The 23,445-nt window shown below is 47.3% G+C and overlaps 2 protein-coding genes and 1 long non-coding RNA gene across 9 annotated transcripts in view; 2 read left to right on the top strand and 1 right to left on the bottom strand.

Moving 5' to 3' along the window:
• The window catches only part of MSANTD2 (Myb/SANT DNA binding domain containing 2), a 29,558-nt gene extending 17,899 nt beyond the window's left edge, over positions 1-11,659 (top strand). The window contains exons 2-5 of one of the 7 annotated variants that reach the window (XM_081241414.1): positions 4,715-4,798; positions 4,871-4,970; positions 6,797-6,857; positions 9,453-11,659. In XM_081241414.1, the coding sequence (XP_081097540.1) occupies positions 4,715-4,798; positions 4,871-4,970; positions 6,797-6,857; positions 9,453-10,305 (1,098 nt within the window). In that variant the 3' untranslated portion in view covers positions 10,306-11,659. Of the gene's footprint in view, positions 1-874; positions 965-4,714; positions 4,971-6,796; positions 6,858-9,452 lie in introns of those variants that run through there. The other 6 variants (XM_081241415.1, XM_081241412.1, XM_081241413.1 and 3 more) reach the window with 6 other exon arrangements.
• LOC308621184 lies at positions 11,159-14,559 on the bottom strand. The gene is made up of 3 exons (XR_014016425.1): positions 14,420-14,559; positions 12,424-12,464; positions 11,159-11,314 (listed from the first exon to the last, which is right to left on the bottom strand). It is a non-coding gene; the product is annotated as an uncharacterized lncRNA (long non-coding RNA).
• A 176-nt stretch (positions 14,560-14,735) lies between these two features.
• ESAM (endothelial cell adhesion molecule) lies at positions 14,736-22,992 on the top strand. The gene is made up of 7 exons (XM_081241419.1): positions 14,736-14,912; positions 18,348-18,544; positions 19,611-19,812; positions 19,982-20,137; positions 21,388-21,510; positions 21,794-21,920; positions 22,144-22,992. Exons 1-7 carry the CDS (start codon positions 14,843-14,845, stop codon positions 22,457-22,459), a joined length of 1,191 nt encoding a protein of 396 aa, XP_081097545.1. The 5' UTR covers positions 14,736-14,842; the 3' UTR covers positions 22,460-22,992.
• Positions 22,993-23,445: the final 453 nt, after the last annotated feature.

Consider the following 23,445-nt stretch of genomic DNA (forward strand, 5'->3'; position numbering starts at 1 on the left):
TTAGTTGAAAGGAGGAGGATAGATCTGTTTCACAAAGGCTTCTTTTGCTTTGCAGTACACATCTGCTTAGGCTGAGGTACTGTTCCTAACACTTATAAACAGTCACTGGAGATTTGCTCCCAGTGTAATTTCCCCTATCTCTTATGGAATATCATATGTGATTTTTAAGACTTTGTTTGCAAATAAGTGTATTCTTTATTTAATCATTTGGGTTAAAGAATTTTAAATTTATCATATTTAGTTGGCAGAGGGTTAAGATAAACCGTAGTATGTAAGTCATTTCTAGTATGGCCAGTTTGACAACTACATTTGAAAATCTGTTTCACTGCTTGTTTTTTCTTATAACACTGTTTCCTGCTGTTATAACTAAGCTGTCCTCCCTGCAGTGTGACTATTTTCATCTGACATCTTAGACTGATCATGCCGGTGTTTTCTAAACAACACGTTTATATGGCAATTATGCCTTATTTCTGTTCCTCCCTGTTATATACCCTGTTCCATCGACAGACAGTTCTGTTAGAACAGTGGTTTTGTCATGGTGATGATTTTATGATTGTATGAAATGGGGCAAATTTTGAGGAAATGATTGAGCCTGTAGCAGAATTGGTTGGCATATGCTCATATGATTTATTTAGCTTGCTTCCTACTTTGCCACACCAGGGAAGAATTCTGTTCTTCCCACTTCTTGGAAGTCGAAGGAGGGATTGGAGGACACTGAAACAAAAGAAACCTTATTTTTACCCCCCAAAGTAGCTTATATAATGTCAGGAAGGGCTTTGATGAAACCACTGGCCCTACTTAAAGATCTTATTTTCCAAGCCTTTCATTATTTTATTTGCCCTTTTCTGAACTCTACAATTTCCCTCTCTTGTAGCTGGTTCGATGCCCAGAACTGAATGCTGTGCTCCAGCTGTGGCCTCACCGGTGCTGAATAGAGAGGAAGAGCCACCTTCATAGCTTACATGTGATTCCTCTGCTTATACAACCCAATACTGGATTTACTTACTTTGGCAAGATAGCTGCATTGTGCACTGTATTTAATGTTACGTGTACTGTAACCCTGGGTCTTTCTCTGCATTGCTGCCGTTAAACCCCCAATCCTGCCAATCTAAAACTCCTGCCTTTGTTTACCTGCCCCATCCCCTACCTCCAGACTCCCCTTACGTTCATCCACAATGAATGTCATCTTTATTCTCTCATTTTCTTTCACTGTAATCTTAAACTTTGGCAAAACTTTCCCTCTGTCTATAAATTGTCAGTTGTCAGCCACCTGATTTTTCTCCCTGCTTTGGTAATGGGACGTCTTTCACGTCTTTCCTGTGGTACTTTTCCTTTCCTAGTCATTGAACACTTGGCATGGTGGATTTACCAAGCATTCACTTGGCATTTCTTCCACATCAAATACCTTTGGACTTCTCTGATCTGACCACCTGGTCAGGTTGTTTCCTGTACTTTAGTTCTTCTGTTCAGATTTTTTTGACTTCTCCTGACCTCTATCCTTATAACTTCACTCAGGATATAGTATTATCTCATAGCTCTTGTCCCAGGGAGGAGGCAGTAATACTGATTTACCGTGGACATTCCTGACAATAAGGAAAGTGTTCTTCTACACTGTGACTAGAATAGTCTTTAATAATTTTAAGCAAATTCTTTCCCCTCTGAGATCTTAATTTTTAAAAAAATTGCTAGAGCTAAGTGACTATAAATTTCTAAGATGAGTGAGGTAAAGGAAGAAGGAAGAGAAACAGGGTTTTTGTGTTGAACAGGAAATGGTTCTCCCAGGAAGCTGAGTTGAGGTTCTTGTTGGGTTTGGTATGGCTGTCCAAAATGGGAGGCAAGACTTCATTTTTCCTAGATTCCAGAGCATTATCTTAATCTAAGATTTACAGTAGGTGTTAAGTTGGTTTATTTAGGACTGTTGACAGAGACACACAATCAATTATATGTTTTGGTTAATCATGTAGAGTGTGGAAAGTGTAACCTTTTCTGATTTATTATGGACGATAAGAAGTGGAAGGTCTCCATATGTCCTTTTTATCCATTTCCAAAGTCCCTCTCATTTATCTAAATCCCAGTGTTTCTTATAGTAGCAGTCAAGCTGATGTTTAAGTTCTTGCTTTTTTTTCTTAGTTGATACGTGCTATTTAAACAGCCTCTCCTTGGATCTGTGGTCTTTACTGAATCCAGAAGATACGTCTTTTGTATATTTATGTCTTGAGAGAGTTAAAATCAATTTGGAAATCTTTCAATACATCAGATACCTATCATATGGATTTAGGAGTTACCAAACATTTTGCATTCAGACCCCTAATAGTTATTTTACATATCAGCATATTGCACTATTAAAGTGTATTTCAAAAGTACACTACAAAGTAAGAGGTGGCAAGCTCTGTCAGGCTTTTTTGATGAAATATAAAATATATCATCTGATTATTCTTCCATATCTAGAACCCTTAGATATTTCTAGTTTGCTTATTCATAATTACACAAGCCAAGTGAAATTTTAAGCTCGATTCGGTGGTTTCAGAGAAAGTAAATCTTTTCTGTGGTTTCCCACCATATATAGTGTCAAAGATTGGTGGCTTTGCTTATGCCTAGGTCACGTCCTAAGTGTGGCCCCTTCCTTCAAAGGAATGTTAGTTTTATTCCCTGGCTTCTGAAATAACCCTCCGTGAGAGATCCAGTTGGGCTCTTTTGTGTGCTGAATGCCTTTCTCTAGGCGGCCAGTAAGTAATGAGCAGTGGCATGGTTTCCATCTCCATTTATGGCCTTGGAAGGGTGACAGGGACATGGCTGGGACTCTCCATTTACGGTCCTTGGAGGAGCTGAGAAGAGTGGCTGGGGTGCTCTTGGAGGGCAGAAAGTAGACATTGTGAGATAAAAATAAATAGGAGACGTTTGCAATTCAAATTCCAGTCCCTGGGGGGAGGGCAGAGGGCACCGGGAAGGGGAGTGTGTAGGAAGTCAGATGAGATCTGCTGCAGGCATTTGTCTCCTTCCATTGGAAGGGTCGCTCATCACACGTTTCCCAGGTTCATTTCTGATTTGTTCCAGAAAGTTGTGTGTTATGTACTTGTGACTCTCCTTTACAAAGAGAGAGGAGGAACGCTAATTAAAGTGTGGCAGAAACCTAACTTCTTTAAGGCATCATTTGAGGCACCAGAAAAAATCTCCAGAAAGGGAGAATGAGGCAGGTGATAGGCTGGCTGGTTTTAGGACGGGGTGACTCTAGTCACTCCTCTGCTTGTGTCAGAGGGAGATCATCATCCGTGTCTTATGTTTATTATTCCTTTTGCCCATCTGGATTTCTGGCCTTGAGGGACAGATCTGCAAAGTATTTGACAGGGTGTCTTCCTGTAGTTTATCAACTGCGATTTAAAGGTACTGAACTTCCGAGGAGGCCTGATAAAGATTATTCAGAGTTGTTTTTGTTTGGTGAGAATAGAGGACATATTGGTTTATGGAGAGTCATCTCACATTCAGGAGAAATTTATAGTCTGGCTAATGTGTGTAAAGTAAGCCTGAGGTGAACTTGTTTGACACAGCTGAGTTAGAAAGTATTTGGAGCCACCAGAGAAAAAGGGTCTTGTCTGTCACGAAAATCCTCAGAGTAAAACCCAGTAAAGCAGAGAGGAGAGCAGAAGGAAAAAAAGGAGACAGCGATGGGACAGAGGACGAATGTAACTAAACTAAATTGGGAACTAAAGGCCCAAGGACGGGGACTAAGTCCTTGATTTATGTTTTGAAATGTCGTGTAAGGTAGCATAAGATGTACCATGAAACTAAGGAAATCATCAGAAATACGCGTTAGAGGACCACGAAGCAAGTTGAAGGGTTGTGCAAGATAATAAAACTATCCAGGTTTTATCTGTGGATTTGCATAATGATATTTGCTGTGTGCCATGAAAAAGAAGTGAAATAACACCCTTCCACCTCACTTCCCCCCGAAAAGGAAATTATTGGCTTCATTTGTTGGTGTGTTTGGCTGGCAGTTTGAGTTGGTAGAATAGACTAGTATTATCACTGGCTAATTTTTAGATGTAGGTATTAGTGTATTGTTTCTTGATAACTGATGTTTGAGACTGGAAGTCTGTAGCATTATTGATTTGATCTCTTTTAAATTTTAGCAACTTCCCCAAAGACAGAGTGAGTTAGTAAAGATTATGGACTATGTAAGTAACAAGTTTTACCAGCTGATTTGTTTAGGCAGTTGTTTTTACCCTGTATTCCTTCTTAATCAAGGGTAAGGAAGGTTATATTCTTTGCTTTGGGAAATTCTTCTTTCTGTCCTCCCCCCCCCCCTCACTTTTTCCAAATTCTGGGCACAAATAGCAGCTCTTTCTTTTCTGTGGCAGGTGTGCATCCTATTGGCTGGCTGGTATTTCTTGTTTTCCTTTTTTTTTTTCTTACTCTTTTAAAATGGGGGTGGGGGTGTACAAATACGTGTATGGGACACATGCAATAATGTTGTAATGTTTCTTGTTGTTTAATGGATAATTAATTGCAAAGTAATTGTTTGAATTATAACATGTTTGAGTAAATGCTAAATTAGTATTTTTTTCTAATATAATCATGAATTTAAAATCTAGCATTCCTGTAACAATGTGTCTGTGTTTGTCTGTCTGTGTCTGTCTAATAGTAATTAATATCTGTGGTCCGTACCTGGAAGAGGAAGTACAGCTTTAAAGGAATAACAAAAGACTTTGTGTCTTAGACCCTTCGCAGGTGTTACAGTCGGGTGAAAGAACATGGTGTTGGGAAAAGAAAGAGCAGTTACACATTTGAACAGTTGGAACAGGTGTTTGGTCAGGGAGGATGGGATGCTCAGCCCTGCCAGCCTGTACTTATTAACAGTAGTGGCTTGTACCAGGAGCTGGAGTCAGATGGCAGCACTATGGAGGAGTATTCACAGGAGGACTGGGGAAACCACAGTCAGGATCTCCACGGCTATCCAACAGATCAGGAATTGGGTAAGAGAGCCGGTATCTATGTTACTTGTGTGTGTGTGCACGCACGTGCACGTGCATATACATATCTTTATATGTGCACAGGTACTTCATATCTGTAATATCTTATACCATTCCCACTGACAGCACAATGCATATAGCCAGTCTACTGGGGGCAATTTGGGTATCCTTAAACTACCAGCCTAGTGCTTAGTGACTTGGGTTCCACAAAATTCCTAAAGACACAGAAGAATTCCTAATGCTGAGCTGCACAAGGAAGCTCAGTGACAGGCTACGCAATTAAAAATATCCTGCACCTCTTAGTTCTAAGATGACTGCTAAGAGTGTTGACTCTTGGGCTTCCCTGGTGGCGCAGTGGTTGAGAGTCCGCCTGCCGATGCAGGGGACACGGGTTCGTGCCCCTATCCCGGAAGATCCCACATGCCGCGGAGCGGCTGGGCCCGCGAGCCATGGCCGCGGAGCCTGTGTGTCCGGAGCCTGTGCTCCGCAACGGGAGAGGCCACAGCAGTGAGAGGCCCGCGTACAGCAAAAAAAAAAAAAAAAAAAAAAAAAAAAAAAAAAAAAAGAGTGTTGACTCTTGGCTCGACTGGTATAGATATAACTGTCTTTTCCTTCCTTTATCCCAAATACTTTTTTTTTTCCTGTTTGTGATTTGCAAAAGATCCCTTTCTAGGCTTCAGTCTGAATAATCAATGAAGGGAAGCCTTGGTTTGAAACGAGCTGATATTTGAACATTATCAGGGATCATACTCCTTCAAACTCTGTGAAGGATCCCATCCCAACAGTAGCTGGAATGATTTATTCCCAGTCTTCACATTAAAAATGGAAAACAAAACTCGGCCATCAAATCTAAACTTGTGTGGACTAAGTAAGAGGGTATATGTAGTTGTTTTTCTTTTTTCTTTTCCGTACATGCTCCAATTTTAGTTTTCATAATTTGCAAGTACTAATCAAGTTTCTGCTGCAACCTTTGTACATTCATAGCACGTTGTGTAATGAGTGCTCACTTACAAGTAAATGTTCTCACTCTCCAGTGAAATACTCAGGTAGCCCCCAAGGATTGGTACTATAAATGTGCCTCCCTAGCTTAAGACAAAAGCCAATGGGCACTATTTTACAGAACTCCTGATGATAGAGAAAGGCTTAATTCGAAAGAAAAAGGATTAAATGATAATATTTCTTGTGAATGCTGCGTCTAAAAAAAATCTCTCAAATATCAGAAGAGAGAGGGAGTGAAGAAAGAGGTTATAAAACTGTAAGAGTAACACAATGTAAGAGAGAGAATTTGATGACTACAAGAATAAAAAGGACAGATGCTAAGTGATCACTACCTCTTAATTTCAAAACGGTACTGAGGTCTAAATTACTCTAGCATCCTCTAACTCTGGTCTTGCTGGAGAGAGTTAAGTCACCTAAACCTTTGGGAAAAAAATAACATGCATAGTATATATTGATCCTGATATTAGGGGAATAATTGCTCTCTAAAACCTACATAGAAAATCTAAATAGAACAGAATTATTTTCATTCTCGTTCCTTTAAAAATCATGTTTGCCATGAAATTAAGCTTTAAGCTCCTAGCTCGAAATCCACTGGTGACCTTGAAGAATTTTATACTTGTAGAGCTGGTTTCTGATCTTGCATGTAAATGTATGCATCTCATTATGTAAGAGTTATATTTATAAATCTGGCATTGGACAGTGTTTGACACTAGAATTAAGTTCTCGCATTGGAAAGTATGGAACAAACAGTAGACATGTAGCTACTTGGCTACATAAATGTATGCACCACTTAGGAAAATATAACTTTTTTCAAAACCTCTGTTTTTCAGATGAAATACCTGTCACAAAGAGAACATTAAAAATAAAACAAGAGTCTTCTGAAGAAGCACAGTAAGTAGATGTTCCACCTTTCTACAAAGTGTATTTACCTAAGTTTAATGACAAAAGTCTTGCTGTAATGAAGCATGCTCTGAGAGTTACAGCCGTGCCACTGAGAGAGCATGTCCAGTTGTTCTTCCTCATCTTTGTAGCCTAAGTTTTCCAGTGGTTAATCCAAAATGTTGAGAATGTTGTATACAACAAGAAGAAATAAATATATGAAAATAAGCGTGTTTATGGTTTTTTCCTGTGTGTGGATGTGGTGTTTGGATGTTTAAATAAGATACAAAGATAAGTCACAGGGCCCAGAGTTTGTCTGGGGTTAAGTGAAATGATAGGAGGGCCAGAAGGACACCTAAATTCCTTATAATATTCCATTTTGGGACTCAAAAGGCAAGTGCTTAGGAACTACAGGGGAGGCCCAATTGACGTAACTAGGGATGAACTCAAGCTTCACAGAATTGGTGTCACCAGTCTCAGACCCCCTGAACTTTTCCCATGGTTGGAACTTCAGAAACACAACAGGTAGTTCTCAGGAACTGTTTAAATAACCGGATCTAGTTCTCATTGTGCTCCATAGCTGTGAAAAGCTCATCTGAGGCTTGAGCCCGGGGAGCTTCAGGCCGAGATCAGATCAGTGGGGCAGGAAACTGACAGGCTCTGCAGAAATGTCGTGTGTGGCTGCCTCTTCTCCAGGTTTCAGCTCACAGGGTGAGAGGGTTCTAAGAGACAGTTCATTTCCCAGTGCAGCAGTTTGCTCAGAACTGTTCCTTATTGATGATTTGGGGCTATGACAGTGCTGAATAAAATAACTTCATTTGGGATCTTTTCCTTCTAAGTTTAAGGGGGATTAGCCTGAACTAGCTGAGACAGCCTGTAGCCAGATATACCATCCCTCACCCACGAAGAAGAGTCAGCACTTATTTATCAAATACCTACTGTATGTCAGGCATAGGAAGACAGCAGTGAGCAAAACAGACAAAAAGCTCTGCCCTCCACCCCACCTCCTTCGCCTAGTCCTCCTTGAGATCAGTAAAATATTTTAAAAGAGGACAGGAAGAGTGGTAGCTATGAAAGATAATTGTTCTTTAAAGCATTGACCCATGCAGAAACATGGTCCTATGTCTTAGCCTCACAAGCACCGCAATCTAAATATTAGAAAAGTGATTGAGTGCTTCTGTGTACTCTGAGAAGAGAAACAATCTCCAGAAATGCAGTGATTTCATCCCGATGGCCACTTAGATACTTGAGTAGCTTTCAAGACAAACTAAAGTGTGGAGGATAAGTCCAGGGCAGTCTTTGGTTCAAGAAGCAACTGATAACAAAACATTAGCTCTTTGCCATCTTGAAAAGAAAATCAAGGAAAGTAAGAGAGAATGACTATGTGGAAGATTCCCCAGTTTGTTCCAAAAGCTCTTCCAGAAGGTATGAGAATTTAAGAATAAAGTTTCCAGGATCTGTCTCCTTCCAAAAAGCTATTAGCAAACCACCATTACACCCTCTTTTCTTGCCTGTGTTTGATTGTATGTGAGTGTGGTAGTTGAGTAGTTTTGTAGCTTAAACCTGTGATTGACGTCGAGTGTAATTGTTTGTTGCTAAGTTGATATTTAACAAACTTCAGTCTTCCAGTATCAAAGTTGTACCCTACCTGAGAAACAAATATCCTCATATAAATGTACGAATCATCATGAAGTATCCGTTGGAATTACATGAATTAAGCAGCATGTGAAACAAGAATTTCCCTGTACTTTGTCTTCTTCTGTTAACTGTCCAAATCAAAACTGAAATAATTTCTATACTTTTGCTTCCCTTTATAAAATATATTTTAGAAAAATCTCAATTCATTATCTGGAATTTTTTTTCTCTTAAAACTGAAGCTTAATAATGGAATTTTTTCATCTGAATTCTAAGATCTTAATTCTGTGCTAAACTGACAGTTCTTTTAAATTTGGGAGTAGTAATGTATTTCAGACAAATAGAAGAAAATGCCCTTTTTTCATGTTTTTGTATCAGATCAATAGTCATCATCAGTTGTATATTTTCCTATGGCCAGCGTGTATGGGCCAAACTTATTGAACTTTCAGAATTTCCAGGTTAGAAATTAATGTGTTCATTCTTTTAAGTGATACCTCCTGGTTACTTTTCTGAATACAGCATCCTTCACCTGCTTTTGGTAGTTAGGTCTGAAGGTCATCATATGCACTATAATAGCCACTTTAAAAAGTACATGATCCTTGGTTTCTGAAATCCTAGGGTCTTATGTATCAATAGTTACTCAGTGGAATACAGCCAGACTTTAGAAGTAATGGAAAGCAGTTTTTCACTAGTTCCTAGGAACTTCCTAAGGGTGAGCATGTCTCAGATTTTAATACTATGATTATCTAGACTTGCACAGTCCAGTATGGTAGCCACTAGTCACCTATCGCTATTTAAATGTAATTTAAAATTAATTAAAAACTTAATACCTCACTCACACTAGCCACATCTTAAGTGCAATGGCTAACATTGGACAGCACAGACACAGGACATTTCCACCGTTGCAGAAAGTTCTACTGGACAGTGCTCATCCAGACACCTGAAGAATCTGACTTTTATTTCTCTTTCCAGGAAAAGAGACATCATGCAGAATATCATACAGATTTTGGAATCCGTACAGTTGAAATGGGAACTGTTTCAGAGCTGGACAGACTTTTCAAGGCTTCATCTTTCTAATAAACTGGCCATTTTTGGAATTGGTTATAACACCCGTTGGAAAGAGGATATCCGTTACCATTATGCTGAGATCAGCTCCCAGGTGCCCCTTGGCAAGCGACTCCGGGAGTACTTCAATTCTGAGAAGCCTGAGGGACGGATCATCATGACCCGAGTGCAGAAAATGAACTGGAAAAATGTTTACTACAAATTTTTGGAGATCACTATTAGTGAAGCGCGGTGCCTGGAGCTGCACATGGAAATTGACTGGATACCCATTGCCCACTCCAAACCAACTGGTGGGAACGTTGTTCAGTATTTATTGCCAGGAGGCATTCCCAAAAGCCCAGGCCTTTACGCCATTGGCTATGAAGAGTGTATTGAGAGGCCCCCCTCACCCCACATGGAGCGACATTCCCTGGACCCAGGAAAGGAGGGCCGGGTTGACTTGGAAACCCTTTCAGCACAAGCCTCACTACAGGTGGAAATAGAACCTACCCGAATTATCTATTGCTACCTCGGGATCGCTGAGGTCAGGACTCTGCAGCAATGCTTATTTTTACATTTCCAAGCAAATACCAAAACCTTCAGCAAAGATTGGGTCGGTATTAATGGGTTTTTGTCTCAGAACTGTATTGTGGATCCTGGAGTTTCCCCCAAATCCATCTATATCAAATTTGTAGAAGTAGAGAGGGATTTTCTTTCCGCTGGCTCTTTAGTTGAGTGCCTGGAAAAAGCCATTGGCTACCCCTTAAAATTTAACAACTGAATGTCATCCTTCATAAGGATTTGGGCTCTTACCTCTCTCTTCTCTACTCACATCCCGTTACCCAGACTGTCCCTCATCCAGATGCTGCCATCAGACTTCATGGAAACTCTTTCCACGATCGGGCCAGTACAACTAAGAAATCATGATAGACTTTGGGCAGAAAAAACAGACCTCACCTGAAAATGCTCATTTTGAGCCAGCAAGCTATACAGCGGACTTGCATGGTGGGTCAGTTGTTTCTTTTTTAAAAACAAAATCAATTTTTAAATGGATTTTAGAGCCCTGATGTAAACAAATGTAGGTACATTCCATATTGGACAAAACTTATACTTTGAGTTTCATATGAAATTGAAAAATTGTATTTTTTTCACGATGTTTCATTTTTACACATCTCTATGTCTCTATATAAGTATTATTTACAACCTTGAATAAATAAGCAATAGATAATGGCAAGTTAAATCTTGAGTCACAGTAAATAAGACTGTTTTTCAATATTACCCTTAGCTACTATTGTATATAATTTAGAGTTTCATTTTTTTCACCAATCAAGTGTTTTGCTATTCCCAATCAGTGTTGCCTGCAAAGACCTTTGTTTCTGTGATGTACCAACTTTATGGTTGTGCTGCCATTTAAACTTTTTAAAAAAAAAAATCATTAAAGTAATTCCTGGCCTCTCGGCGTACTAGTGGAGCTTTTTGTAGCGGAGTGTGGTCGCACTGGCAGTGGGACTGTGCTCTGACTTTACTGCTAGGGATGAACACAACAGAGTAGGGCAGCTTCACTTCCTTTCACTCTCTGTACCCCACTGACCAATGCCATTATCTCTTGTCAGAGTAACAAAGGTCACTGGACATTTCATTTTGTGCTACTTTTTAAAACTACAGAAGGATATTCCTTTTGGCCCTAAGTACATGAATTTGTAAGAGACTCTCATTCCTCATCTTTGCACTCAGTAATCAGGGGCAGCTCTCTCAGGAGCACAGGTGGAGAATTGATGTCATCATACTTCCTGTAAAAAAGGAGAGAAGATCTCATAGAAACATCCAAACAAAAAGTTTAAGTGATCCATAGGGTAGGAAACTGTAAGGTGTCAGTCCATTAGGAGGGTAACCATCACGTTTAGATCTTTCAGTGATTTCTGTGGGTCAACTAGCACTCCAGTTGGAGGTTAGTACTCTTGGCTAAGAACTACCTTACTAGTAGAGTAGTCAAGGGTCACTTTGGTCTCATGACAGGGACTTGTTAGATTGGTTATTTATCTTTAATGATTCCCCCAGAATCTCTCGGGTACTCTAAATGGACTGCAAATCCAGGTAAGAGCTATAATTCTCCCCGTTTTTCTGTACTATTGAAGATAAAATTGCATATTGATTAAAAAAATGTACTTTCCTGCAACCTGAGTTATCTTAAATCAGTGGTTTTTCTCATTCTGATACCTCTTGGTTGGTTGATGCTTATTTTTCTAGTGACTAGAGAGCTTATAACCAATGGGATGACTTTTATTAATGTCATTTGAGTCTAGGTTTATGGAGTTGGCTGTTTCCTGATGTGAGTTGCTAAAAGTGGGTGCTAGTTCAGGGAGAGTATAAATAAATATCCTGGAATGTTTGAGTGCAGCACCTCTTCTCCCTGGACACAGGCTGTAGGTATGGGCTTTAGGAAATTCTCATGAGTTTGCTCTTCTTTGGAACTTGGAATTATAGTCCTAAAGACCGAGGCTTCATTGACCATTTTGTAGCAATAATCTCATAATATTAGTGCCAAGTGCTGCAGGAAAAAGCATTATCATCAGGAGTAGTACATGGCATCCCCCAAACTTTGCCACTGATCAGCCCTAAAACTAACATTATGCTTCATTCATTTCTTCCCCCTATCCCGCTTTTCACTGCTGTTAGTTACTTAGCAGGGGCAGAACATTTGGGAACATTTAGTGAGGATGTCTGAGATCTACCTGTCGTTACTGAGAATAGGGCATTGCTAGACCACTGTGAGCAGCACAGAGTGTATGGCAAAGACTGATCCAATATGTGTTTTCACCATGTGGCTTGGGATGGGTGAGGGATAGGGGCAAGAGGACAAAGCTGAGCACTGGGAAATGGAGACTTGGAGAGAAAGTACCTTGCTGATACTGAATATCCATTCTCTTTGGCCAGAACAATCTAGAAAAGAGGACAGGGTGTCAGATAACTATATGAGCATTTCCAAAAACAAAAAGTAGACTATTTAGACCTTAATGAAGCCTTATAACTGATTCCAGGAGGATGGAGACACTACATTCAAATGTAAGTATCCGCATTAAAAAACACTGTAGAGATAAAAGATGAGGTATGACCAAGAGAAACACTAGTGAGCTGCAAGTCTCTTAACATATGAAACTATGAACTTAGTTCTTGCACACAACCTGTTTATTCAGGTCACTCACAGATCATCTGCACTAACATTCCCATTTTACACAAGGGTAGAGAGCAATGTTCACCCTAAACTGCATCTCAGCAAAAACTTCCAGAAAGTAATAGAACTGCTCTGCTAACTTCTACCGCTTGACTGCCTCAGGGTCAGCAGAAAAGAAGTGGCTGGAGTAGGAGATAGTATAGAAAATTCTTTGATTGGGTGAGAGCAGTGAAAGAGTCCTGAAGGGACTGTTTCAGTGTCACATGGAGAGAATCACTGCCTACACATCTTTATTTGTATCTTTACTTCTGATGTTGTAAATTATTTGGGGTGCAAATTCCGGAAAGTTAGCTACTGAGAGTGAATGTTGAGGCCCTCCCTGCCTTACGTAGCACTTGATAGGGACGAGCACAGCCTCTGTAATCAGATGCTTTGGTGCTCCTGGGATACAACCAAGAGCATTGTACTGCCGTTTTTGGAAGGAATAACTTATTTGGGGTAACCTAGGCCTGACCTGGAAATAAAGGAGGGATGTTTACAAGAGGTGCTTTGCAGTGAAGAGCAAAGTAAAAAAGAAAAGAAAAAAGAGTGTGATAGACTAGACAAACCAAACCAACAGCACCCTCCCCCCCCATATATATATATATATACACACACACACACACACACACACACACACACAATCTACTTGACAATTCCAAGTTTGTAGGTCCCTGCATAAGGATATGAGACTAGCAGTTACCTACTCCTGTTGCCTTTGCTGTCACTGAACCGCCAAGTACTAGATTCCAGGGGTTGCATGAGCAGTCTAGCGTTTGCATAGCCGTTTCTCAAAGCCACTGCATGGCAGGTATTTAAAGAGCAGCCAGGCAGGTCACACTAGGAAGAAGCAGCTGAGAGGGTCCGCCGCCAGGGGGCGCAGAGGTGCCCGTGACCGGCTGGCGCGGGGAGGGACGGTTAAATTAAATTTCACAGTGAACATGATCTAGTCCCGGGAATTAAAGGATCAGAGCGGGCCTGAGGAAGGATGGGAGGCAGCGAAGACATGGGGATAAATAAATGGAGCGACTTGGTCCAGTTTACCTTCCCGCAGCTGCCCCCTGCCTCCCCAGTCTGCATAAGGCTTTTCAGAGTTAAGCGGGGAACCGGGATCTTGTTTCCTCAGTTTCCCGCTCAGCTCCTGGGGTTTCCTTGCGCCAGTCACTTCCCTGCTTGGGTTTGCGGCGCAAGCTCCGGGTGACCCTCGGGCCTTGGTTTTAGGGAGTCTCCGAGAACCTGCTGAGAGGCCCCTTCTTCTCCGGCCACAGGTGAACACGGTCCTCGGGTTCACCGCCGGCGCATCCTCCACCGCAGCCTCGGGGCCACGCGGCACGTGCAGGGGTGGGCGTGGCCGCCTCCCTTCCTGAGCCTCTCTCCCTGCCCGCTCCCGCGGCCCAACCCGCCCCTGGCCCTGGGAAATTGGTAGTTTCGGGCAGCAGAACCGGGCCCGCGCGGCCGGCACTCTGGACCTTTCCTGCCGCCTCAAGCCCCACAGGGCGGAGCCCCAGTGGCCCCGGGAAAACGCGGCTCCCCTCCTCCCCGCTTAGGCTGAGGACGCGTTACCCCCAAGCTCGGAGCCGGTTGGTCGGGCGGGAGCCCCGGCCGCTTAGGGTGTCGGGTGCGGGTGGCCCCTGGACGTCGGATAATCCCCAAACCTCCCTTCCTTCCTGGCCCTCCTTCCTACCTCACTTAGCGGAGGGGGAAGGCTATGGCGTAGTCTGAGAGTTAGGGCTCTTCTCTTCTGCCCTTGCCCCCGGCCGGCTGTGGGGGCGCCACGACTCACCCGACCCCACCCTGCGTCCTGACCCGGTGGAGGCCGCGGGAGCCGGCTGTCGGAGCGCGAGGAGCGTCCCCCTGCGGCGGGTCACCCTCGAGCCCCGCCCGCGAGGACGGCGACCTCTCCGCCCCCTCGAGTGCCCCGCCCCCAGTCCCCGTCGGTCCCCACCCCACCACCGGCACACGCACGCAGACTCTGGCCAGAGCCGCCCTTGGTGGGTGTCAGTGGCCCGGCTCCCGCCTCCGCTTCGGCTGTCGTGCGGCCCCAGCACCTGTCGCTTGGTGTGTCCCGGAGCCGGCGCCCCTGACTCCGTCGGGGCCAGGGAAGGCCATGGTTTCCCTGCCCGGGTCCCCTGCGACCAGCTTGCTGCGGTTTTTGTTCCTGGGGCTGACTACTCTCGGTGAGTGAAACCCTGGACCTGGAGGGGACATGAGATGGGAGAGATGGGGTGAATCCGACCCTGAGGGAGGTGGTTTTGGGCACTGATGAGAAACTGGGTGGGACAGGACTCCCGTCTCTGACTCTTTCCCTCCCCGCCCTTATACTTCCCCCCACCTAGGGCATCACTTGTGTCCCCACTGCTTCGGGGAACAGCTCCCACTTTGGGTGAGGTGTGTTTGTGGTCGGGGAGAGGGTTAGGGCACCGCCTGGGGTGAGTTGTTGGAACCATTCCTCACCCCAACTCCCCACCTCCACCCAGCAGAGCCGGATGAGCTGGGCTGCTGGATAAGACACTGGCTAAAGAGCTTAAGGACTTAACTCCAGCCCCCCCTCCCGACCCCCACCCCACCACAAACTGATGTGCAAGAGCCCCTGGGGAATTCCCTGGTTCCCGGGCTTGACACACACACTTCACCTCAATTCTCCATCCCAGATCCTCCCACTTGCCCCCCCCCGCCTCCTGCTTCCTGCTCTGGGAATCAAGGGAGGTGCCCCCAAAGCACGACCGTGAGGTCATTTGGGACACAGGAAACGGAGGAGGGCTTTGAATGCCTAGAGGAGCAGAATTGTGACGCCCCCCCAAGAGGTCCACCACCCCCATTGGCTCCCAGAGCCAAAGGGACAAAGGAAATAGAGAAGAGGGCCTTTGAGTCAGAGAGGAAGGGCCCCTCCTTGGAGCAAGTGCTTGAGGAGTGTTTGAAGGCCTCCAGGAGCGCCCAGGAGCTGGGGTGGCCCAGTGCAATATCTGGGAGAAAAGGACCCACAGGAACTGAGCTCATTATAAGCTGTTTCACATGCTGCCTCCCAGGCTTTCTTGCCATCTTTCTTCAAGGATCCCGAATGAGGGTGAAGGGTGGGTTTGTCCAGGTCAGCTTTAACTCCTCATTTCTCTCAGGTTGGAAGTCGCCAGGGCAAGTAAGGCTTGGAAAGATGTAGAGTGAAATTCAACCACAGTGATGGGGCTCACCTAACTTTTACCCGTGTCTCCTTTAGCCCAGTCTGTGCTGCAAGGGTGTTGGGGCAAGAAGTATTAGGGTCCCCAGACAAAGTGGGGCTCAAGACCAGACCACCAGCCCCTCTAGGCTTGGTGGGGCTGCTCCAGGATCCCTTGACTTCTCAGGCCCCCCGTCCCAGCTTCAACATCAACACCTCTTTCCCTTCTGCATTCTACCCCCAACTTCCCCACCCCCCTTCCTGCTGGGGATCTCTGAAGAAAGGGAGAAAAATTCAAGTTAGCGGCCAGGGTGTCTTCGGCAGCTGTCCTGCAACTCGTCGTCCTCTTTCTATCCTAACTCTGAGCCTCAGATTTCATACTGAAGACCCAGGCTTCAGCATCCCTACCCGGCCACCCCCGGGGGGCCACTTGAGGGTTAAATGGCCCTCGGGATGGTCAGCACTTTGGGTGGCACAGGCTCTATTGGGCTCTGCCCGACAGGGTTCTCCGCCGAGGCCTTTCTGCTCCCTCGCTCCTCGGTGGCTCAGCGATGCTGCCCCTGGGGCGTGAGAAGCCCGCGGGGGGAGTTTCTCAGAGAAAGAGGGAGACTAAAAATAGTAGCCCTGGGGAGCAGGCCCATTTTCCTTCTCCTGCGCTCTAGCCTGCTCCACACTCTGGTCTGGCGTGGGCCAGAAGGGTCCCTTTCCTGGGCTGCTCCCGTCTCCTTCACTCAGACCCAACCACCCCCTTTGCCTCTCCCTGTGGCACCTGGGAGCAAAAGGGGCCGAAGAGTTGAGGGGCTTCTGCTCCAGCGGACGCCCCGGACCAGGGCAGCGAAGCCTGGGGCCCTCTCCAGCTCCTAGCTGGCCTTTGCCCAGACCCCAGTGTGTCCGCATTACTATTGATTTACCACCCCTGTACCTTTGGCAAAGTGACCTCGTAAATGCAGGACCTGAGGGAGGTCGCTGGGGGCCTAGGGAGGAGGCGGCTCACCCCTCTCCGGGGACCGCGGCCGCTTTCCGGCGGCGGGGAACTGTGTCTGGCCGCTGGGGGTGAGCTGCAGAAAGGCTGGGCCAGAGCCTGCACCACCCGTAGGCCTCTCCGCGTCCCAGCCGGCGGGCTGGTCCTGAGCGGGTGTCAGGCTCCTTGAGGCAGAGGTTGTTTTTGCCTGCAGAGCCTCCGGTCCAGCGGCGCCCTCCTCATTGTCTTCTGGCTTATCACCGGGCACAAGTTTCCTGCTTGGCCCACAGGGATCTGCCAGGAAATGGGGAGGGGGGGCGCTAAGAAGGCCAAGGAATCGGGCTTGGGGTTCTGTAAAGACACGCAGCCAGGAAGCCATGGGGGCGGTGTGCATCCTGGCCGGATCCACTCCTGGGCCCTTAGAGGCCTTCAGCCGGCCTCTAGCAGGGTGGAAAGCCGGACCCGTGCGCGGCCGCTGTCCGAGCGGTGGCCCCCTGATCACCACGCAGAGGTGGCATCTCAGACTCCAGGGCAGAGTGTTGAGGCCGAGGACTCAGGGCCTCAGTGAGAGCAGGGCTTAGGACTAGGTCGGCCAACATCCTCAGGCCTGGCCACGGACAAGCCCAAGCTTATTCCCCCAAAGGGCTTTTGACTGGCTGCTCCGTTGCCTCTCCAAAGGGCAGTGAGTGAGTGTTCCTGGGCGCCATGATGCAAGCCTTGATTCGACAGCCCCCTCCTTGAAACCAACACCCCAGGCCACCTCCTGAAGGTCAGTCACAGGCAGAGGCAAGCTCTGTACTTGATTGCTTTGTACTTGATTGTCAGGGGACCTTCATTCTCCTCTAGCTCTGCCAGGATTCCCTGCGACCCGCCCAGATCCCCTAGGCCCCAAAAGGGCCCTTGGGAACTTTTCTGGGGAAGCCCACGTGTGGGAACCCAGCGGGAGGCCGGGGAGCACGGGCAGTCACTGGGCTAGGTTGGGCGCTGGGACACTCCAGCTTCCCTGGCTCGGAGTAGTTCAGAAGGAGCCGCGGAGTTAATCGGTAACCGATTAACCCTCCCACCCCGCTCCGCGCATCTGGCTGAGAACGCAGGAGATGGGAACACTGTTGATCCTGACCGGCGCCTTTCCACCCAGAAAAATTGGGGGAGCAAGTGGCCTACGTAGGGTGTAGATAAAAAGTATTAACTCTTCCCTTCCTCTTGGATGTCTTTCCCTTCTCGCTAGAAATCTCCCCTCCTCCTCTTGGTGCGCAGAAATCTGTGCCTCTGGATACAAATAAATGCGTAGACACGGGTCCCTATCCCTGCTGCAAGCCAGCGGGCTGAGGTTGGGGAGAAGAAGCGCTGATGAAATTGACAATGGGATCCCAGGCCAACGGGCCCTGGGCAGTCTTCGAGGCCTACGGTGGCGGGACCCCGCGAGGTTCGTCCTCTCCTGCCGCCGCGTTGAGCTGGGTCCTTGGGCTCCGCGCTCACCCTCCTCGGTCTCATCCCCAGCGTCCCCCTCGCGGGCCCAAGTGGAGCTGCACGTGCCCGCCGGCCTCACCAAGCTGCGGGCGGTAGAGGGAGCGGAAGTGGTGCTCCCGGCGTGGTACACCCTGCACGGGGACCAAGCTTCGACCAAGCCCAAGCCTTGGGAGGTGCCCACCGTGATATGGTTCTTACTGGAAGGGAAGAATATGAATATGAGCCAGGTGAGGGAAATCGTCTCGGCCAGAGGCTAGCTACGCCGGAGGTGGGGCGGGGCCGGGGGCGGGGTGGGGAGCAGGGAAGAGCGGGCAACGGTGGGAGGGGTGGCCAGGGGATGGCTGACTCGAAGGAGGGTCAGGGAAAAGCAAGGTCCACCTCACCCGTTCAATTTTTGTTTTGATCTTGGAGGCTTCCCCAGAGAATTCTCTTTTTCCCAGGTTCCCCTAGAAATCCAGCACACCAAACACTGACAAGTGCAGAGGCATTTTACTTGCCGGGCAAGGGGGAAAGTGAGGACTGAGGGTATAGGAAACAGGAAGGGTTAGGGCAAGTATCACACAACTTTTAAAAGTTGAGCATCTTCCTGTTTTCACATTATCTGTGCTTTAGACATTGTCACAGGCCGCTTCTCTTTCCAAATGATTATCTGTCCCGCGGCTCCCATATAACCTCCTTGAGAGGCAAGGGTACATGTCCTCCGACAATCTCTCACCTATCTTCCTTCCTGACATCAGACGAAGACTCAGAGGCAAATTCACCCAGAAGCCAAGGAAACGTCATTTTCAGAGCTCCTTATTTGCTGGGCTCCTTGCAAGGTCCTAGAAAGTGTGTTCAGGAGGTCAGTTGAGAAGTAGGGGGTATGTATGAAAGAAACTTAGATTGCAGGGGTAGGGCCTGGGTTTATACAGTGGGGGGCTGGGGATCTTCAAGAAAAAGAAAATTGAAAAAGATACTTTTTCTCTTGGCACTACCCCTGCTGTCTAAGTTTCTTTCATACATTTCCCCCTATTTACATTATCCCTCAACCATTTTACCACTTTCTAAACACCCCAAGTGGGAGATGAAGAGACAGCGTCCGGGGGAACAGGACCTGTTCTGGTGCAGAACGCCCCGGGCGGGGAGACGGTAGCTCGAGAGACCGGGGTGAATGCAGAGCTGCTGGAGGTTAGAGGGGGTGGTGGTGCAGGTGAGGGGCATTTGAAGACCCCCAGTTTGGGGGAGCGGGGCTAGCTGAGCCCTGGGCACAGAGCAGACAAGTAATAATGGGGAGGTGTGACGCCCGCCCACCAGGTGTTGGCGCACATCAGTGGGGTCACGTCAAGCAAAGCTGGAGCATCCCTGGTCTACCCCATGCCCTCCCGGAATGTGTCACTGCGGCTGCAGGGCCTCCAGGAGAAAGACTCCGGACCCTACCTCTGTTCCGTGAACTTGCAAGACAGTCAAGGCACTGTTCGAGGTCACAGCAGCAAGACTTTAGAACTCAATGTGCTGGGTAAGTGAGAGGCGTCCATGGGAGGTCGGGCAGGTCTCTCCCCCAAATGACTGAGTGTGAAGGTTGGGGGAGGGGCAAACAGAGTGACAGGGGGTCCGCGTGTGGGATCGGGGGAGGGGGAGCCGCTGGCCCCCGGATGTGAGTTTTTAACCTGTCTCTCCTCCCCCAGTTCCTCCAGCTCCTCCATCCTGCCGCCTCCGGGGCGTGCCCCACGTGGGGACCAACGTGACCCTGAGCTGCCAGTCCCCAAGGAGTAAGCCCGCTGCCCAATACCAGTGGGTGCGGTCGCCCCCATCCTCCCAGGTCTTCTTTGCACCTGTTTTAGGTGAGGGACCTTCTGGAGACACTGAGAGTGTGGCTGGGGTAGAGGAAAGATGATGTACCAGAGGGGCCGGGGTGCCAGGGGAGGCAATGCTGAAAAGCACTGGCGGGGTGGGGGGAGGGGCTGGAGAAAGAGGCCCTGCCAGGTGCCGGCAGGTGCTGCAGACTTAGGTTACTCAAGAGGCGCTGGGGCTAGAAGATCTGCGTTCACTAGGTGTGTGACTTTGTGACTCTGTTTCCTCATCTGTAAAATGGGGATATTAATAGCCCTGATTTGAACACACCAGCTATAAAAAAACATTTGGGGGCAATTGGAACTTTTTTTTTTCAATTTGACTGAGATAATCGATGGAACAATTTTAATATGGAGTACTAGATGCTCTTGGAGAATTAGTCTTAACTTATCAGGTGTGGTAATGGTATTGTGGTTATGTAGGATACTGTCCTTCCTTATTTTTGGAGTTTCATGCTGAAGTATTTACTTTAAAATGTCTCAGAAAAAAGAGAAAGAGAAATGAAATAAGTATAGCAAAATGTTAGCAACTGTTGAATCTAGGTTGTGGGTATATGGATTTTTATTTTGTCCCTCTTTCTACTTTTTATTTGACCATTTTTATAGTAAAAGTTTAAAAATTATTTTTACATAGAGCTTACCTCATAGGTTTGTTGTGAAACTTTTCTAAGTTAGTACATGTAAAGAACTTAGTCTTTGGTGCAGAGTAAGCAGCCAATAAACTTTAACTGTTAAAATCATTAGATTATTTCATATATTCCTTTCAACACAATCAAGTAGGTCGTATTACCCCATTTTACAGATGAAGAAATTGGGACCCAGAGATAGCAGGTAACTTTCTTAAAGTCAATTGACCAGTCTTCACAAGGAGAAGACCGGTCAATTCTGGATCCTAGGTTTTCTAATTCCTCACTCAATGTCCTTTCTCTCTCACTCTCTGCCATTCAGAAATAAAAGTAAACATTGGATTTTGGTTTTTCTGGGCATCACTTCCTCTTTAGCCTCCTTTCAGATATCACTTGGGGACACTGAGCGGCGGAAATGGAAAGGGGTGTTGAGCTAGCAGTTAGGCAACTGGGAGCAGAGCCCAGCACACTGGCTGTCACACCTTCCCCTTCCCTCAGGGAACGGATAGCCAGGGAGTCTCTCCCAGGGAGCCAAAGAGGACATTCCAGAGGAGGGACAGGATGTTTTTCATGGGAAAGAGGATCCCTGGACTGACGGCTAAATTGTGTCCACAGATGCCATCCATGGGTCTTTAAACCTCAAAAACCTTTCTACTTCCATGTCTGGAGTGTATATCTGCAAGGCCCACAATGAGGTGGGCAGTGCCCAGTGCAATGTGACCCTGAAAGTGAGCACAGGTCAGTGAGGGGTAAGTGTGGTTAGGGAGAAGATTGGTCAATGGGGGGTGGGGTGGGTTTGCAAGAGAGGGGAGGAGGCCTTTCATTATAACAGGAAAAGGAGCTTGTCTTGGTCAAATGTCCATGCAGGTGCTTGGTCAGTGACCACTTTCTTCTTGACAGTCACCTTCTTCTTAACAACGAGAGAAAATGTGTATGGTGATGGTAGGACAGTGGGGCAGTGGGGTTGGAAAGGGCCAGGGAATAAGCTGAGAGTCCCCCTCTGACAGCAAGGCTTTTCCAGGGCCTGAGGCTACGGTGGTTGCTGGAGCTGTCGTGGGCACCATGGTTGGATTGGGGCTCCTGGTTGGGCTGGTCTTGTTGTACCAACGCCGGGGCAAGGCCCTAGAGGAGCCGGCCAACGATATCAAGTAAGTGTCCCTGGTCTCTGCCAAGATGAGGGCTCTCCTTGGGAATTCGGGCAGCTCTCATCTAACGGAAGGTTGGGCGGTGGCTGAACCATCCTTCCTGTGGGCAGATTTTAAGTGAGAGGAGAGTTGAAGAAGAGGGGAGGTGAGAGTAAGACAAAGCACGTGGGAACTCTCCCCCTCCCCCTTCCGGCTTCTGACCTCTTATCGCTTCTTTGATGACTAGGGAGGACGCCATCGCTCCCCGGACCCTGCCCTGGCCCAAGGGCTCAGACACAATCTCCAAGAATGGGACCCTCTCCTCTGTTACCTCGGCACGAGCCCTTCGGCCACACCAAGGCCCTCTCAGGCCTGGTGCATTGAGCCCCACACCCAGCCTCTCCAGTCAGGTCCTGCCCTCACCAAGGCTGCTCAGAACAGATGGGGCCCACCCTCAGCCAATATCCCCCAGCGCTGGGGGGGTCTCTTCCTCTGCTCTGAGCCGCATGGGTGCTGTCCCTGTGATGGTACCCGCCCAGAGTCAGGCTGGGTCTCTGGTGTGATGGCCCAGCCACTCGCTGGCTGAGCATCTGGCTTCTCTCCTTCCTACAGGGGTCACCCCTGGCACAGAGGCCTGAGCTTTGGGAGGGTGGCCGCCTTCCAGACCTCTGGTTCTCTGCCCCCACCTTTCTTTACTATGGGAAAACTGAGTCTCAGTTAAGACCCAAACTTCGGGGAGGTAGAAGAAGAGGACGTGGACCTAGGATTAGGAAGGCCCCCGCCCTGGGCTCTCTCTAAGACTGCAGTGGGATGCTGCTGAGATCGCTACCTCTGCCTCTCACCCTCATCCCCCAGGGCCTGGTAGGGACCGCCCGTCAACCAGTCCTCCAGGCCCCCTTGGTCTGTACCCCGTCCGACCTAACCTCATCCTTCACTCCCCCTCCAGCTCCCAGCGATAATATAACCTGTCCTGCTGGTTTGGTTGGGTTTTGTTGGGGCAGGGGATAAGGAAGATATTTTTTATACTAACTTGAAATGCATGGTTTTGTTTTTATTTTGCAAACTTCAATAAAGATACATTGTGTTTGTGTGGAAAGTGAGAGTCAAATCACCTTTTCAAGCTTGGAATTCCCAGGAGAAGCTGAGTCTCAGGATGATGCAAAAAGGACCCTGCCCAGGCGGTGGACCCAGGAGGGCTTCTCTGCACAGCCTCCAGCTTGGCTGACTGGCTCAGGATAGCTCTTCTAGAGTCTTTAAAAGGGTCATTTGCTGTCAGGCAGTGGTGGAGAGGCACAAAGAGCCTGGGGCTGGGAGACCCTCCCTCACTTCGAGCAGCAAGGGTATAAAACTGGTGACTTTCTGTGGGAGCTTGAGCGCTCACAGCTCAGGTGTGTGTGCACTTAGCTCCTGTTTCCTCCTCAAGAGCAGGGGAGAAGAACCTGACTTCTGCTGCTCTCCCAGACCACTGAATCCTTACCCGTCTTCTTGCCCGTCCAGCAGTGACCCACCTCGTACTGGGGTGGGGGGAGCCAGGCACAGGATGTGGTGG

The sequence above is a fragment of the Mesoplodon bidens genome (assembly GCF_964165515.1).
Source record: "Mesoplodon bidens genome assembly, chromosome: 7".
Classification (NCBI taxonomy): domain Eukaryota; kingdom Metazoa; phylum Chordata; class Mammalia; order Artiodactyla; family Ziphiidae; genus Mesoplodon; species Mesoplodon bidens.

What these genes read in the sequence shown, in the direction of transcription:
- ESAM (XM_081241419.1), top strand. Translation starts at nt 14,843, where the DNA reads ATGGTTTCCCTGCCCGGGTCCCCTGCGACCAGCTTGCTGCGGTTTTTG. An exon ending in CTTCTTTGCACCTGTTTTAG is followed by an intron (nt 20,138 to 21,387) that starts GTGAGGGACCTT and finishes TTGTGTCCACAG; the next exon opens with ATGCCATCCATGGGTCTTTA. An exon ending in GACCCTGAAAGTGAGCACAG is followed by an intron (nt 21,511 to 21,793) that starts GTCAGTGAGGGG and finishes AGGCTTTTCCAG; the next exon opens with GGCCTGAGGCTACGGTGGTT.